Source organism: Clinocottus analis, unplaced genomic scaffold, assembly GCF_023055335.1.
Source record: "Clinocottus analis isolate CAN_PGR_092001 unplaced genomic scaffold, fCliAna1.0.p SCAF_20, whole genome shotgun sequence".
NCBI classification, from domain to species: Eukaryota; Metazoa; Chordata; class Actinopteri; order Perciformes; family Cottidae; genus Clinocottus; species Clinocottus analis.
The window spans coordinates 10,969,421-10,987,354 of record NW_027175932.1 but is presented as its reverse complement, the minus strand read 5'-3'; the positions used below and the strand labels follow the sequence as shown (position 1 = coordinate 10,987,354).

The 17,934-nt window shown below is 43.9% G+C and overlaps 1 protein-coding gene across 1 annotated transcript in view; it reads left to right on the top strand.

Moving 5' to 3' along the window:
- The window catches only part of LOC137791642 (proton myo-inositol cotransporter), a 51,083-nt gene that overhangs the window by 25,591 nt on the left and 7,558 nt on the right, over positions 1–17,934 (top strand). The window contains exon 4 of the mRNA XM_068586742.1: positions 6,101–6,209. Within this exon, the coding sequence (XP_068442843.1) occupies positions 6,101–6,209 (109 nt within the window). The remainder of the gene's footprint in view (positions 1–6,100; positions 6,210–17,934) is intronic.

Below are 17,934 nucleotides of genomic sequence, written 5' to 3'. Positions count from 1 at the left end.
TAGAAACAGACGCCTCTCGGTCGTTTCCTGACAACCATCGGGCTGCGCCGTGCTTCCACAAAACCCCCGCTGCAGTCACAGACCTCACCTCCCTTCCCCATTAGTCCTGACCTGTGCTGACCGTGTAACTGTGATGTGACGTGTCATGATCCGACTGATGGGGGAGCTGAGGAGAGGTGAGAAAGGAGAGAAGACTGGTACAAAGGAGGGAGACATAATTAGAGGGGACATGGGGGTTTTGGTTGGAGGGCTGCAATCAAGGCCTGAAGCCCGAGCAGGCAATCTGCAGGCCGCCCCGGTCATGTAAGGGACCCTTCAAGCCACTTCCTCACTGGCGACACAGTGATTGGATGGATGGAAAGAGCTATTCTCTTATACCCTGACTTCTATCTTCCTAATTCGTCTGGTGCGTCCATCCACCGGGGTCACCGGGCCCTCTTTGTTTCCTTGATTGCACATTGTTCAACAGCAGCTCCCCGCCGCATTGACCCATATCTATAGCACTGATTTACAAAAGGATTATACCAATCAGTACCCGCAAGTCTCGCGGATGGATGCTTGCAGATTTTCTTTTTTTTTTTCCTGGAAAGTGTGTATTTCAACGGCGTATTTATATATTTATAAGCGGGAATGAAAAGAAACATCTGACAGGGCCGACGGTGCCAAACGGGCGCTCTAATTGGCCATGGGGGTTGTTGTGCGGGGAGAAGCCGGGGTGTCTCCCGAAAGCAGGTAGCCGAGGAAGAGAGCTAATTGGCGGATCCTTCGGTGAATATCAAAAGAGAAGAAGGAGAAGGAGAAGAAGAAGAGGAAGACAACGATGACGAGCGAGAGGGAGACGGGCCTGGTTCTCATTAAAAACACATCCCGGGCTTCCCTCGAACACTTTACAAACACATCGTGGTCTTGAAGTAAGGCGATCAGCGTTTGCTGGACCGAACGCTGATAAGATGGGAAAGCAAAAGGGCATCTGTGCAGGTAGCGATGGCGGAGCGATGATCACACAGCTCGTACGGGTAGATTGATTTCAGAAAAGAGTCATGCCTTTGTAGTGAGTTGTGTGTGTTTCTCTTTGTGTGTGTGTGTGTGTGCTGCCTCCATCTAGGTTTCCACATCAACACTGGTGCTCATCGCTCATGAAGGACGGTTTGTTGTGACTGGTGTCCGTGCATCTCGCTGTGATCTAAACCAGTGGTTCTCAACTGGTCTGGCTCCGGGACCCACCATCACCCTTAATGACAAGCCGCGACCCAAATCGAGGAACATTATAAACATCTCCAATGTATTTAATGAAAAGATGGTGCAGTTTGAATCTGAGATAGAATGGAGACAGTAGTGTTACATGCTGGGTGTGTGATTGTGTGTGTGTGTATGGGTGTTAAAGGTGCATAACAAAACAATAAGATAAGTAACAGAACCTAAACTAACTCTGCGGCCCAGGTGCATAATTGTCACATGGGAATAAAAAACAATGTCAGTGTACTCCTTTAAACTTTAAAGGATTTACATTTTGGTGCCATGCTGTTGAATCACTCTCAAAAATGTCTTCTGTGAGCGAGAGACGCAACATCCCCTTGGTACCGCACAGAAAAAATGAAAAAAAAACAAAAAACAAGGCCGGTTTTATTTTGAAAAATGACCGGATACATCCGTCTGTGCGTCTGAGCCTCTTACTCTTGACACATGTGAAGATGCTACGTGAGAACGTTGCCCCAAAAATGAAGCTTAAATGTACATTTCAAGTCTGCCATAGTGCCGGTGTTCTGGATTAAAATCCAGCCAGAATGTCCTCAAATGCCTGAAAAGCTCTGAAAACCTGCAAGCAACATCCAAACCACAAGTGTGAATACAGACCGCGAGCAATAGTATGAAAGTCAGTTAGTGGTTCCTTAACTTTAGGTTTTAGAGTCAATTTAACATTTTCTGTGAAGCACAAAGAAAAATAGAATTATTATTATTTTTTCTTCCCCCAAGCAAAGGCCTGCGACCCATTAAAAACGGGTCCGCAACCCACTAGTGGGTCGCGACCCACCTGTTGAGAACCACTGATCCAAACACCCTGGATGTCTCACGCTTGGAAGTTTAAAAGGTAGTAGTGGTATTGCGGTGTAGGCGGATTGAAAGGAGGCAGATATGGGTGGAGAGGTTCAATGACGCGCAATCACGGCCGGCGCTGCGAGAATTAATCAGCGCGCTTGTGTCTCGCTGCTAGCTGGCTGGCTTGTTTTCCATTTCCATCTTTCTTCTTCAATGTCTCATCTGATTGAATTACAGCTGGCTGGTGTTCAGCTGAGGAAATGGAGATGTGTGTTTTGGGAACCTTTGTGCATGTATTTAAAACTGTGTCTCTGTGCATGTATACGATTATGCATGAATGTGTCTATTTGCGTTTGAAATCTTTGTAGAAAGATGTACGTATGTACCGCATCGTCGACCCCCGAGGCAGCGACAGGGAGTAAGACGGCGTGTCTGTGTGATTGATTGTATCTGAATGGCTTCATGTGTGCGTTTCCATGGTTGTGTGTGTTTGGCCGAGTAAATTTAGCTCTCCTTCAGGCAGCCATCAGGTCTCTACTCTCTCCGTAGTTGACTTCGGCCCATGAATCCTGATTCCCCTGCCAGCTAATCAGATAACGGCCCTCTGCTCTGGTCTCCAGGGATCAACCAATCAAACTCCACCACGTTAGCGCCATGGAAATGGCTCAGCCCATAAACGCATCACTTCCTCTTCACTGTCTGCGGTTAGATCGATGCTTCACATTAAACCTTGACTTTGGAAGCTGAAACGGAGACAGACGGTCGCTTATTGACAAAAACAAAAAACAAAGTACCTATCATTTTCAAAAACAAGCTTCTATTAATTTTAACACTATTTTTCTCAAATATTTTTAAGCCCGACAGGCTGAAGAAAAACATCGGACAGTTAAAAAAGCATGGTCAGAGATCCTCACTTGAAATCTATGTATGGCAAGCGTGTTACGACATTTCCCATAATGCACTTGGATAGTGTATTTCATTAGATGGGCCATGCATAATAAATGCTCATAGCTTTATAACTCCTGTTCCATTAAAAACAGGGCTTTTGTAAAAATCTCTAATAACTTCTCTTTGACACCATTGATTTTCCAATCTTTAGAAACAGAAGACTATACACTTTTTATAGACATATACAACACTTTAAACTTCAAATGTGAATTAGTGGAGCGCCCTTTAAATCTTCTGTTTTGACATCGTCATCCACAATAACTTAATTATCTATGTATAAAGATCAGGGCTCATATACCACTATTAAGTACTGATGACAATAGTGAATCTTTTGTATATTTATTCAGCCTTATATGGCTACATCTAACTTCAGATCAACCCACAGTCACCATTTGTTCCCTGTAGCTGCCACGGCACAAACGGATGGAGTTAGTGGACGGCAACACACAGTCACGGTGGCTGTTAATAGTAAATATGTTATCATCACAAGACCTTTACCGAGGCCTTGGCTGCCAGTTGAGTACTCTATTCTATTTGTGTCGCTCTGTGATGCAACACTAATTACATTATGGTCCCTGATTGGAAGCGCTGCATAACATTGAGCTGTAAACTGTGATATGATCCACATATGTAGTATGAATTTGCCGGTCACAGCCACTCAGTCATTGGGTAGCTTCAAATGAAAAACCAATAATCTTATGTTATATACGACCTTACTCATCGGTTGTTTACTTACTATAGTGACTGGATTATATAGTAAGCCTTCAAAGCTTTTTCATTGTCTAGTGGGATTTTCTCCCTGTTTTCCAATCCATGCTAATTTTGTAATACTTTCCTGTGTGGTAACAAAGTTGGGGAACTGTCAGTAAACACACTATTTTTCTTGGAACAGATGGTATAATTAGACATAAATTGCTTTGAATTAGCCTAAATAAAAAAAGAGGAAGCCGAGTCCATGTGGCAGATAAAGCTAAATCTCTGTCATACAAACCTCATGGTTGCTAGTTTAACAACATAAACATAGAAGAAAATATGCAGAACCTGTTTATGTGATACACATTTAATTTAATTCACGTGTTAAACTGAGACTCAAGTTAAGTTTTAAGCAGCTTCAGAGTGTTCTTTAAGGCTGCTTCTCTTTAAAATCGACAAGGAGCAGCTCCTGCAGGGGGAAAGTGTGGAGGGTTTGCGGAAAGTTAAAAGGCCTCTTTCAGCATTTTAGGATCGAGTCGAATCAAAGACGGTAACGTTTCTTTTGAGAAGTCGGCCGTGGAAAAGCAAAGCTGGAGTGTGTTTGTGTGTCAGCGGGAGCCTCCTTTACAGACTGCGCTTGTCAAACTGCTAAAGGAGATGTTCGCTGGTCCAGAGTCCTCCCACACGCAGCTGCTCCCAAATAATCAGCCTGTGTGTGTGTGTGTGTGTGTGTGTGTGTGTGCGTATGTGTGTGTCATTTCATATGTGCAGGCTCATCAGCCTTATTTTATGATAGGTTTGTATGTGCTGTGTGTTTGCACAGTCACACAGTGGCACGACAGCCTACCTGTGTGTTTCTTCCCCGTGTGTGTTCAGGCTTGTTTGTCTGATCTCTCGGCACAGTGTGCGTCTCCCTCTTTATCTGACAGCTTTGTGCCTGTCCAGCCGCTCTCTCATCCCATTAAGACTTCTCCTTCCCGAGGACGGGTGTGTCTGTGTGTGTTGGAGATCCCAGTTTGCGCTCCAGTTGCTGAGCCAATTGGGACTCAAATATTAATTTTTACCCCAAACTGAGATATCCACCATATGATAAATAGGAAAGAAAGAAGAAGGATAAGGAAAAAAGGCAGCTGTGCTATGCTGATTCCCAAGAGAGACTTTGTTTTACACTTAGGAGGTCAAAGTAACAGCGCAGCATCCCTGGAGCGAACAAAGCCTCTGTGACTTGTGCAAAGAAATGTCAGGAGGGCAGATGGTTGCAGTCGCAGAGGTGTGGGCTTTGAAAATATGAACAGATTGGATATTTTTCTTGATGATCCCATGAAAGTAAATGTGCTTTTGCTTGTGTGAAATAAATGGTTCAACGTTGTGGGGAAGATGCTCAATTCCTTTCTATCCAAGAGTTTGATGTCTGTACGCTAAATATCAAGGTATCGCCAGCAGCCACATAGCTTAGCTTCGCACAAAGAGTGGAAAAAAAGGAGAAACTGTTTGCCCTGCTCCGTCTGAAAGGAACTAAATCCGCCTCCGAGCTCCTCTGAGGCTCACCAATCAACACAGCATACGCATTTGTTAAATCCGTACAAACCAAAAAGTGTCAAAGCAACAAGTTAAGAGTTTATGAGAGCCCATGCGCTGGAATATTTTTTTGGCAAGGAGTAGTATTTTCCTGGACTATTGCGCTAAGCTAAACTAAGCAACCTCTGGTGGTAACGTAGTATTTAAAGAAATGAAAGTAGGAAAAAGAGTAGATGTTTTAGACTCAGAAATCACAATGCTGTCACTATGCTGTTCTTGTTAGCGTCAGCAGTTTGGTTCTTGTTAGCATCAGCAGTTTGGTTCTCGTTAGGTTCAGCAGTTTGGTTCTTGTTAGCTTCAGCGGTTTGGTCATTGTTAGCATCAGCAGTTTGGTTCTTGTTAGCATCAGCAGTTTGGTTCTTGTTAGCATCAGAAGTTTGGTTCTCGTTAGCTTCAGCGGTTTGGTTCTTGTTAGCTTCAGCGGTTTGGTTCTTGTTAGCATCAGCAGTTTGGTTCTCGTTAGCTTCAGCGGTTTGGTTCTTGTTAGCTTCAGCAGTTTGGTTCTCGTTAGCTTCAGCGGTTTGGTTCTCGTTAGCTTCAGCGGTTTGGTTCTTGTCAGCGTCAGCAGTTCGGTTCTTGTTAGCTTCAGCGGTTTGGTTCTTGTCAGCTTCAGCAGTCTGGTTCTTGTCAGCTTCAGCGGTTTGGTTCTTGTTAGCTTCAGCGGTTTGGTTCTTGTTAGCGTCAGCAGTTCGGTTCTTGTTACCTTCAGCAGTTTGGTTCTTGTTAGCATCAGCGGTTAGCTGGTGTTGGAGTGAACCTCTGTCTGTTCGGCCCTCCGTGTCATTTTTGCAGACATGCTGGGTTTCAAAATGACTTCCTGTCGTGTCTTTGCTTGTGTCCGCAGAAGGCCCTGTGATTTGGAGGATGCTGACCTACCCCCCCACTCGGCGAGCCCTCCTGGTGGGCTGCGGTCTTCAGATGTTCCAGCAGCTTTCGGGAATCAACACGGTCATGTGAGTGAAAACATCCAACGCAATTTTACCACGGTCGCTCGGTACGAGGCCGAGTTTTTCTCCCGGCTGGGTCGTGACAAGAGACCTTTCAAAACCGCGATGGTCAGCGCATAATGAGAGGCACTATGAGCTGGTTATGAAGTATGGGAACACTGTATGCGAACCCTGCTCATCTAGTAAGTGAAGTCTAAAGCACACTACACATCCTCCCTTTTGAAGTAAAGCTTTTGAAGTGCTGCCTCGATGTCAGAGCAGCCAAACAGCGGCTCACGGCTCAGTTGACCAATTAACCGTACTATGTGTCCAGAGAGATAAGCGCTCAGTGCCACAGTTCAGTGCAGTTGGAGAGGGCTGTTGATTGAGGACACATGAAGCATTGTCTTACATTCATGGATTTAGTTCAGTTCACTTTGCTACATGAGGGGAAAACTCAAACATCCTCATTTTGGAAAACCATTGAAATGGAAATTGTTGCTCAAATTAGTTACCTGGAGGGACGGGTTGAGCTACCAGGGAATCATTTTGCTTATAAACCCGGGCCAACTTCCAAAATGACATGCACATAGCCCGACTACACAGGGAAATGGAAAGCAGGAGCATATGCAAGGAATTGTTTCCGCTACAATTCAGACCAAATTAAATTCACTGACACTCAAAGCCATGTTTAGACAGAAAACATGATTTGTCTGTAAACACACAGGCCGCTCATGTTTTACCTGTAATTAGATCAAATAATTGTTGCCATGATAACTTTCCAGGGTTGTTAAATCTTGTTAAATGTGATATAGTGTCCTATTTAGATGCACCAAACTAGAATATGGTCCTTTTAATTTGTAGCTTAAAGTTACTGTGAGGAGCTTTTAACTGGTTTTGAATTGAATGCTGATGCCTTGATATGACAGACAGAAGTACATGAGGCCATGTTTCACTCTAGATGTGTGTAATGCTTAAACAACATTGTTTTCTGCTTGAACACTTAGTAACAGAAGCATAACCATTAAGTACATAAACACTTTAGCAATCATAATCTATTGAAACATACTTCACACACAAAAAAAAAAGAAAAGGTACATGTTCCACTCCGGCTGTGTGACTTTGTCCTCATCTTTGATCCTGTTGCCTTTAAAAAGGGAAGTGCAGATGTATTTTCCTCTCTCCGCCCTCCGGGTTACCCAAAACAAGGATGATACACGGCAGTGCATCTGTCACCAGCCGTCCCTTTCAACACAAAGGGGGGATCTTGACAGATGTATTTGGATTAGCGGCACAGTATTAAATCATGAAGCCGTTTTTTCATCCTTCATAACACACGATACACCGGGGAGCGGTCGCCTCGTTGCATCGCCGCTCCCCCGCCAGCGATGGGGGACGGACCACCTTTCCCCTTTTATTCTTTTTATCTTTCCATCCGAGCAGATTGTGTCATCCGTCTCCGTCTCCTCTCCCCTTTGAGATCAACTATATTACTCGCTCTGTAAACAATCTGTGGATATTTGCTGTTGCTTAGCAACCGTCGGAGGCGAGAGCGACAGGGCGAGTGCGGCCTTGTGTTCGCGTGCGAGTCCGCACGCATGAAACGTGAGACTGTGGACTTTGGGGTCTGCGCATGTGCGTGTGTGTGTGTGCGTGTGTGTGTGTGTGTGTGTGTGTGTGTGTGTAATGGGCGTTTGCGTAAGTGTGATATTCAGCTGTGGTTAGCAGATGTGACACACAAATCAGTCTCTCTATAAATATGTTTCACTGGATGTCGGTCCCTCTTCCTGCATATTCATCTCCATCTCCTGTTGCCAACAGTATGAACACCACAAGGGACAAACTTAATCTGTCACAACTTTCCCCATCCGTCCTCTCTGTCTCTGTGTGTCTGCCCGTCTTTCTGAAAAGGTCCGCCTGCTGTTTATCTGTGCAGCGGTGACCCATTTTACACAACGCACTGATGCATCTTTGATCAAGATTGTGTGATGTTTGTCACCTGGCATTAAAATGTGTCTGTTCTACAAATTGAAATCTGACTGCCCTTTTCATTTGCAAAAACACTCTCTACGGCTTCCTTTGGGGATAATTACGTCCTTAAAAATTGACATTAAACATCTCGTCCCGCTGAAAATCAATTGTTAAGGATAAATGTCTTTTGTTTTGCAGCATTTTCTAGTTAGAGTGCAGTGACTCGCACTTTCTCAGAGCACTTTATGTACAGCCAACGATTGCCGGCATTCATCTGCGCTTGTTTTTTAGTTTAAAGTGTGTTTTATGATGTTTTACAGCCCATTGGTGTCGAGATCGTGGTTAGCCAGTGGTGGGTTGAGTTCATGCAATCGTCCATTAAAGCTGCAGTCGTGGCAGAGACACCTTTTCTAGTCCTCAAAAGAGTGAAAACACTGGTCCAGACTGCGAATGTGCTGCGATTCACAAGAAACAATATCAAAAACCTTTTAGGATCACAATGCAAACAGCTGAGACCGGCCCGGTTCTCCTGAGGGAGCTTCGTACTCAACCAGCTGACTCGGCAGACAATGCAAGAGTTGACCCGGGACTCTAATAGTCAACATGGTGCAGCTGTGGAGGTGGGCAGCAGGGCAGAGCTGATAAAAGGGACGACAGGTGTGCAGGACGGGGGACTTTCACGCTTTGTAGTACTTTTAAGCAAGTTCAGAGTGTTTTCTGGGGGGGGGAAATGATTCCAGACACGATCTCTGAGAGTGTCTGGTCAACCAGGCGAGGGGGAAATGACACGCCAGGCCATTAAAAGTCTTAAAAATCATACAGCATTGTAATCATTTCATGTCTTTGATCCATGTCTGCTTTTGTTATTATGGACAGCGCTCTGTTTTCCAGCATTGTCGCTCACCTCGTGTGCCTCTTCCCTTTGTATACTTTGCCAGCCCGTCTGTTTACCACCTGCCTTTTTGTCCCCGTGTGAAGCTGCCAGGCTAGCCCTATTAGCCGCTGAGCTATACAAGGAGGTCTGGAGAGCCGGGCTTAGAGACAAGCCCCGCTCTCCCTGTCCCCAGCTGCTCTGCCTGATTAAACCACTGGGCCGGCTCGGCTCAGGAAAAAGGTCAGTGAGCGTAAACTGGCAGACCGGCAACGAGAAAAGAAACAACACAAATGTGTAACTCGAACTAGCGAGCGCATATTGTCTGTCACTCAGCAGATGGAAACTTGACAGGAGCGGACTGATGGAGTTCACAGATTTTCTTGCTCACACAAAGGGTGCCTTCGAGTTCATATTCACGCATTGTTCCTTTCGATGTCCTGCGCTGGAAGTAAGTGAGCTCTCCCCTGGCCGTCAGCGAGGGAATAAAGGAAACTGAAGTTAGCCTCACGAAACGTGTACATGTCTGAATCCCAGTCTGTTAAATGCACTTGCAGGTAACTGAGAGGACTTCTCGATATGTCACCGTGAACTCACATGAATTTGTTCAACGCAACATTATTCACATATCGCACTGTACCGTACTAAGCCACGGACGTTGGAGGTGACCTGGATACAATGTTCCAAGATGAGGCTCTGTTTGTTCCAGTGAACGTCGAAACTAATTCGATGTGATAGGGCGGCAAAGTCCCAAATTGGACCTTATTTTTCAACAATATGTACAATAGTCAACGGCGTGAGATGACATGGATTACCCATATGACCTTTGTCAATTTAAAAAGATAATTTTGCAAGTCAAGAACGTCTCAGTTCGGCCTAGATTTAAATTTGTCACATTTAGTTTTGTGTGAAACCTGCGCGATGAACGGCGACTTTCGTTTTGCACAGCGTACGTCGGCGTCGCCAACATGCCGACTCGCTTCCTCGGCCGAGAGGCAGGAAAAACGTGCAAGACCCGTCGCTCCTGCGAGGACTTCCTGGTACGAAACACAGGCATCAGAGAGAGTTATGGAGTCACTTCCACAACCTTTGGCCGTGTCGTCTTATTATTTATACATGTTCAGAGTCTTAAACCTAAACAGTTTCTTGGTGGTCTACTGGTAGGGCCGTGACTTTGGCTCTCTATATACGTGTCATGGTCACTATATTGTAATTGAAGCATAATGTAAAATGTAATAATCTTACATTTATTTATTTTTTCCTCAACAAAGTCATACGAATTTGGTTGGGGTCCAACATTTACTCTTTATTTGTTTTTCTTGATCTGTGTTGTTAGTTTTAATTGGATTTCTGAGGTGCACAGAGAGTCAGAGAGGTGACGGAGAGGTGACGGAGAGGCCGGTCGGCCTGTCAGAAAGAGCAAATTGTGACAGACAGGCTGAAAGTGGAGCGGGGGTGCGATGGAGCCACTCCACTTTGATGGAAGATGTGTGAATCCACTGTGGTCGCCCATCACATGCTGTGCCTAGTGAGCTCCTATCATTCTTTCCTCTTCTCAAACTCAAAATGACTAACAACATGCTCATCCAAATGAAACAGTCCAAGTTGATCAAGTCCCTTTTTTGATGGACTCTCTGTATAATCTTTAGAGAACAGACTTGGTGTAAAGCAGCGGGAAACAGCAGTTTATTAAACCAATGTAAGATGGAGCAGTTTACATAACCTCCAAGATGAAAAGATCAAAGTTGTGACCATAAAATCACAGTAAAACATGATTCCAGATGGATTTTTGCAGGGTTGTGAGGTCACAACCAAGTAATGAAAATCCCTGCCTTCACTAAACTTTTTCTATTTCATAAGCCAACATTTAGTCCAATTGAATCAAAACCATGTGGGTGCACAGGCTTTTGATGAGATGGAAACCAGTTAACTACAGTTTAACGTGAAAGGAAAGATGTTTGCTTGACATCTGGACCGAAGACAACACACAGAATCGTCTAAATTAAGTCCACAAAGATAGTGACATTTAAAAAGAGGAGGAGGGATTTGTGTGCATGAGAGATCAGTGCTGAGACAAAGTCAGAAAACTTCCACAGCGATGGCAATCCATCCAATAGCATTTTTCCATAAAAATCCATAAAGCAGTATTGGCTGTACCTAGTCTACGGTATGTGTATGTCGGTATGTGTATGTGCTTATTGATGGAAAAACCTGCAGGAACAGTCGGGTCGGCTAAGGGGCTTGTTTTGTAACCACAGACAAGACCTGAACAGAATATCATGACAGGTATGTGAGCACACGCACATGGTCACACACCTAACACTATTAGGTGTCTCCCTGCCCTAACTCTCTCTCTCACACACACACACACACACACACACACACACACACACACACGCTCTCCCTCTCTCTCTCCGGTCAGTGGAAGCCTGTGTGATGAGAGATGTATTTGTCAATAATACATCTCTCAGGAACCAGAGGAGTGTCAGGCGGTGTGTGTCTGGTCTGCTTGTCTTTCTGCCAGCATGAGTCGGTGTCCCTGAATGCCTCTCCGCCTGACTGCCTGCCAATGGATGAAAGGATGGATGGGTTTATAGATTACGTAGATAGATAAAAGAGATGGATGCATCCAGTGATGGAGCCATTTCTCTTCCGAATCCTCCACCTTCTCCACTTTGCCGTCCACTTGTAAATGTGGAATCGTGTGGTATAGCAGTGGGTCAATTAGATAGCACCCCTTCCCATTAGCCACTGCATCATTTTTGATTGAATTAGCCACATAATCCAGCATGTAAAGGTCACCGTGGGCTGGTGGGGGCCGCTGTGTGTTTGTTTGGATCCTGTCAGGCCGGGTCAGCGGACTGTTGACAAAGCGGCGGAGTAAGGAGGGAGAGAGGACGGAGAGAGACGAATTGAGCAGGAGAGGGGGAATAAAATGAGACTGATATGGTAGGACAGAGGAAAGAAGAAGAGGGCGGTAGGAGAGATGACATTGATGGTGATGAGGCGGAGGGAAGTGTGGAGGGGGATCAAGGCGGATGACAGGCAGAGGGAGGGTGAGATAGATTTATGTAGGAAGACAGAAAAAGGGACAAGGAAGAGTGAGAAAAAACCCAGTGTTCTCTCTGTTTTTTTTTTGCTGTTCCTTTGGTACATTCTGTAACAAGGCATCATTTGAGAGAAATGTATTCCTGTCATGTTAGAGTAATAATTTATGAGGCTGCATGTAGCTGCAGTCAACTTGTGGAGCGGTTGGCCAAAGGTCCAGCTCTGCAGGGTAGTCGGCGTATAGATCTTGATCATCTGTGGTCACGATGATACTTATTTAACTTTTCATACTTCTTTACGCCTAACATTGTAAAACAAGTAGTGCCTGGAACCACGCCCTGTTCCCGTTTGCGTATTTTGATGCACATTTTTGATGTATCACATTTTTAAAAAAGGTAAAAAGAATACTAGCTTACATAAAAGGACACTTCAAACTTGCCGTTGAAACATCGACCCGTTTACCTCTTGTAGATTTGTCAGATGGCCAAAGCGACTTGTTTTGTTCCTCCTTCGCCGTTTACTGGCTGATTACATCCATGTTTATGGCGCCAACTTCTGACCAATCCATACAAAGGAGACTTGTCTAATTTGCATTCATTTTTGATTTGTTTATTATTGAAAACACTGCTGATAGAATATGATACGAGCGTGAGTTGTTGTCAGTGGGCAGTTAGGTGTTTTGTCAGTGACACAGGCCAGTTGGCCCTCACAGATGGTCCCACAGACAAATGTCATGTCGGAAATGTCACGAAACGCCAGTTTTTACATGGTCACGCTGCTGGCAAGACCGCAAGTAGCTGGCAGAGCCCACTCAGTTGTGTGTGTGTGTGTGTGTGTATATGGGTGTGTATGTGCATGTTGAGATCATTATTTTATGTGTTCCTGTGTGTTAGTATGCTTCATAAGCAGCTTAATCATGCCAACCTCCTCCACTGTCTCCAATGGCGTCGCAGCGAGATCCTCTATAACGAGAAATATTCTAATTTCCTCCTCTAATCAAATGCACACAGAAACGCATCACCCCCTCCCTTCAGCACAAACATCTCATTTGCTTAAATAGCAAGATGTCATTTGTGAAACATGCTTATTCTGTCGACGGAGCGGTATTCACGCCGTGTATACAGTACATATTTTAGCAGAAGGCTCGTGCATCACAGGGAGCCGAGGATAACAAGGAGAAATCACAGCAGTCTGATAGGCCGACGCTCATTCTGAGTGGTTTTGTGTATATACTCATTCACACGGGGGTTTTCACTTGTGCGTCCTGATTAGACCGCTTCTCAGGACTTGTGCGTGTACACGCGCTCCCACAGTTAGTTCTGTTAGTTTAGTTTATCAACTCACACCTTCTGTCAGCGTTTTCCTGGCGACATTTTGACCTGTCGCGGTAGGAAAAGCGCAGGTGTAAATAATCCAATCAGTGGTGGCTGGATGTCGTTTAGCCGCGTTGCTTTCAGGGTCCTGGTATTTTGCCCGCTGGCGAACTGTCACTCTCAGTGGGGGGGCGGGCGCTTGAACAGAACAGAGCCCTCGTTAGTGTGATCAGTCACACCTGTGCCTCTCCTACGGGTCAAAATGTGTGACGTGAAAAGAAAAAAAAAGGCTCCTTGCCGCTGCCTCACTTCTGCCTGAGCAGAGGTGCAATCAGTGGTGATATTGGAAACAGCTGTGTCTGTGTGCCGGGCCTTTAAATAGTTTAAACCGTGGAGATGTGAGAAGACAATGTATGACTGGTATATATATATATATATATATATATATATATATATATATATATATGTATATATGTATGTATATATGTATGTATATATATATGTATATATATATGTATATATATGTATGTATGTATATATGTATATATGTATGTATGTATGTATGTATGTATATATGTATATATATATATATATATATATATATATATATATGTATATATATATATATATATATATATGTATATATATATGTATGTATGTATGTATGTATGTATGTATATATATATATATATATATATATATATATATATATATATATATATATGTATGTATGTATGTATGTATGTATGTGTATATATATATATATATATATATATATATATATATATATATATATATATATATATGTATATGTGCCGAGAAGAATACATTTTTTAAAAAAAACACTTTCGTGGATGGACCATAGATGTGCAGGATGTACTTGCACATCTATGTACTGTTTTTAACCCTCACATTTCATTGTATTTGCATGTACTGATTTCTGTAACTGCTGCAGAGGCGTTGCCTTGTGCATGTGTTAATTGGAAGAGTAAGGTGTGTTTTTAGTCTCTAATGGTGATATACATCTGCAGACAGATGTGTGTGCAGTTCTGAATCAGAACATCCAATCTGCACTGTTCCTATTTGGGATAATGTGTTTTGTTCTAAGGCATCAATGTGAGGCAGCTCCATGTTCGTATGCATTCATTTGAAAAATAGGCCAGTTCCCATGAGATTCTGTCTGTCTTTCTGTCTCTCCAGACACATCTTTTCCTGTCTGTCCATTTGTTCTTGTTTTCACACCCACATCCCTCCTTTTCTATATTCTCCAAACATTCCTTCTTCCTCTCACCTTTCCATCCTTTTCTCACTCACTTCCTGCTCTCTTTCCCTCCTCCCTCTCCTCCTTCTGTTTCTCCTCTCTCACACCTCATCACTTAGTCTCTTACTCAGTGAGTCGCTCACTCGCTCGTTCATTCGCACCCACTCACTTACTGCTTGCCCACTAACACACACTTACACTTACACTTTACTCGCTCAATCTCTCTCTCTATGTTGCCGTACTGTGGAGTTTTCCCTCTCAATCTTTACTATTAAGTTTCATAATGAGATCAGCGCTCCGTCAATAGGTGGCACTCTGTTAAAGAGCGTCTTGCCGACGAGGGAAACCTTCCCTTTAGTTCTTCTCCACACTCTCCCACACACACACGCATAGGTTTGTCATAATCAACGTCTTCAGCAGCGTCTGACCTCCTCTATCAATCGGGTAGCTCCCTTTTGTTTTTCTCTGGAATGAAAAGAAAGCGTTTTAAGTACCGTATCAGTCGTTTTGCAGGTTTTGGCACATGAATCACAAATAATGCAGCGTGGCCTTTTAATACAGACTCATTGTTTACCTTCCAGGTTTGATTACCTGAAAACATAGCAATGATACTGCTACAAAGCGCCTCCTAAAGGGCTTTTGTGCCATTCCAAATATAACTGATATGAGCTGTGTCTGGTCTGCTATTCCTAAAGGTATATCGCCTGAGGTTCGACTTTTTGCAGATGAACATCTGGTATCAAAGTCAAGGCACTTGTAGAACATGCATAGTGTCTCATGGGCAGAAGTAAAAGTTGGTTTGTTGCATTATACCATTTTGTATAACAACATTGCAGAATGACAATGAAGCCTTTCTCTTTGCTTCAAATGTCCCCAGTATTAATGAAACCAGCCACAACCAATGGTAGCCACTGCTCAACCTGCAGGTATGCAGTATGCCAACTCTCAGGTTCACTGTTTCTTTCTCACACGCAATTATAAAGTCGCTTGCAATAACGGCAGGAGTTTAAAACGGCAGCAGAAGCCAAACGTGTTCACATTGCTCTGGAAAGGTGGCAAAGCAGACACGAAACTTGGAAACAATTTGCAAATGGTTTGCAGAAATGTGTGATTTGTAGCAAAGGAAAACGCTACGCCGCCAGTGTGGGCTCTTTAGGACCACATGTTGTGAACTCCCAAGAGTCAGCAGCCTCCAAGAGGATCCTGCATTGTGTCAGTAAATGTCAACCGTGAGTCATCGGCGTACTCTCATCATCACCTATTTGAAATGGGCTAAGAACAGCGGGGAGCGATCAACTGCAAGAGGGAGATGGAGTCGAAACTGCAATTTATTTGCCGGAGTCTGGTTTCAGGGATTGGATTTATTCCACTTTTGGCTGGTGATGGGTGTAAATGATTGCCTGACAAGTTGGTGACAAGCAATTACAAGAACTAAACACATAAACGTACCCATGAAATGTGTATTCTCTCTTTCCCGCTGCGTCTGTCTTTCTCCCCGGCTGACGTCATCAATCTCCATCAATGTGCCGACTGAGTGGTTTTGAAATGGAAGCGTGATGCGAGTGTGGATCCGTGTTGCCATTTTCAGAACGGGGTCAGGGGGAGATCACACCTTCTCGTGTTTGCTTCGCGCCAACGCTCGACACGGGGTGTCTTATGTAAATGACGGTGGCTTGTGGGAGAGGGGGGGGGGTGTGATGTATGCTTTGTAGCTATACAGAGGAAGAGAACGACTCAATAGAGGTCAAACTAACACGCCTTCAATACAACCTGATAATCATTGCAGCGCACTGTGGTTTGGTCCTCGAGCGTGTTGTCATCGGATGTGTGTAATGATGCCGAACGAGGATCGAAAGCTTATTCTTGTCGCTGCAAATGGCCTTCAGTCATAGGTGTTCGTATTGAGTTGGTGGAGGCCGCAGGCTTGGTGGCGTAGCCGCTAGGCCGCTAGCAGGGCTCGTTGGTGGCCAGCGAGCTAACTGCTGACTCGCGAGCTGGCTAGTATTTTCTTTCTACTATTCTGTTTGGCATTTTGTTCACCTTTTCACATTATTACCTTTAAGTTTAGGGGCGGGGGGGCTTTTCCGAGCTATCGAGTTTAGTTACAGGAACAGGAACTGTTTTTACTTTTTTTTTTACAGCTCTCTCTCTTTTGGACTCAATGTTCCCGAACTCTCAGATATTCATTCCAAGTAAATACGGCGTCGTCTGATTTCACTAACTAACTATTTAATATGCTTCAACAGGAAGGAAATTACTAGTTTTTATGAAACAGACCTGGATCTTAATGGATTTAGTGTTGGATAATTTCCTCAATATTCGGGGTCTTCAGTTTGACCTCAGAGTTGATGCATAATTGTAGCATTTTCTTTCATTTTCTTCCACTCGGTGCAGTTTATGAAATCACTGCAGGCTCCCAGAGGTCCAGGTAATTGGACCAAATCCAGTCCTGACTCACCTCTGACCCCCCCTCAGACACCCTCTTATTAAAGCCAGTTTCCATAGTGAACTCAATTGTTACTGTTTAATAACCTTACACTTTCTCCCTCCCTCTAGTTATGAGTTCATTTAGTTTGTATTATTCTTTTATTGAGAAAGTCTGCTCCTTGTCTTCGAAAATGAAAAATGAAGATCAAGAATATATATCTTTTTTGACATCGGACCACCTCATTCAGGTCCTGCTTACGAGGGTTTCTTGTCACTTTGCGAGTAGAGGGTGCTGAGAGGTGTCACTTTCTATCAAGGGTGACAGTTTAAACTTGTCCCATTTAGGCTTGCAGCTCTGCAAACAAACAGATCAAGAATAGTCTCAATTTCATACCCCAAAAACAAATTACGCAAAAGTGACATGAACTGACTTTGTCACTTCAATTAAAATTGTTTTAAAGCACACGTCATCCTCAGTCCTTTAAGTCATAAAAGTGCATCTTTTCTAGCGAAAACACAAACAAAACTCCCAGAAATGAACAATATGTCATCCTGAAGATTTTTAACGACATGCCAAAATAAACACTGAGCCCTTTTCTGTGCACGATGTTCTGTGTGTTCCCATTAAAATGATGCATTCTCGTCTGGGGGAGAATCTCCATGAGACTACTGAGCAGCAGCTCTTCTTTATGCATTGATCTCCTGTACCAAAAATATCCGCTTGCCTCCAACGTTTTCTCCCTCGGCAATGTAAGGTGACGAGCAACACAAACAAAACAAAGAAATTAGCCGAGCTCGTACGCAAACCCGATGCTCTCCGCAGATCTGCGAGGAGCCACGAGGAATCGGCACATGCAGAAA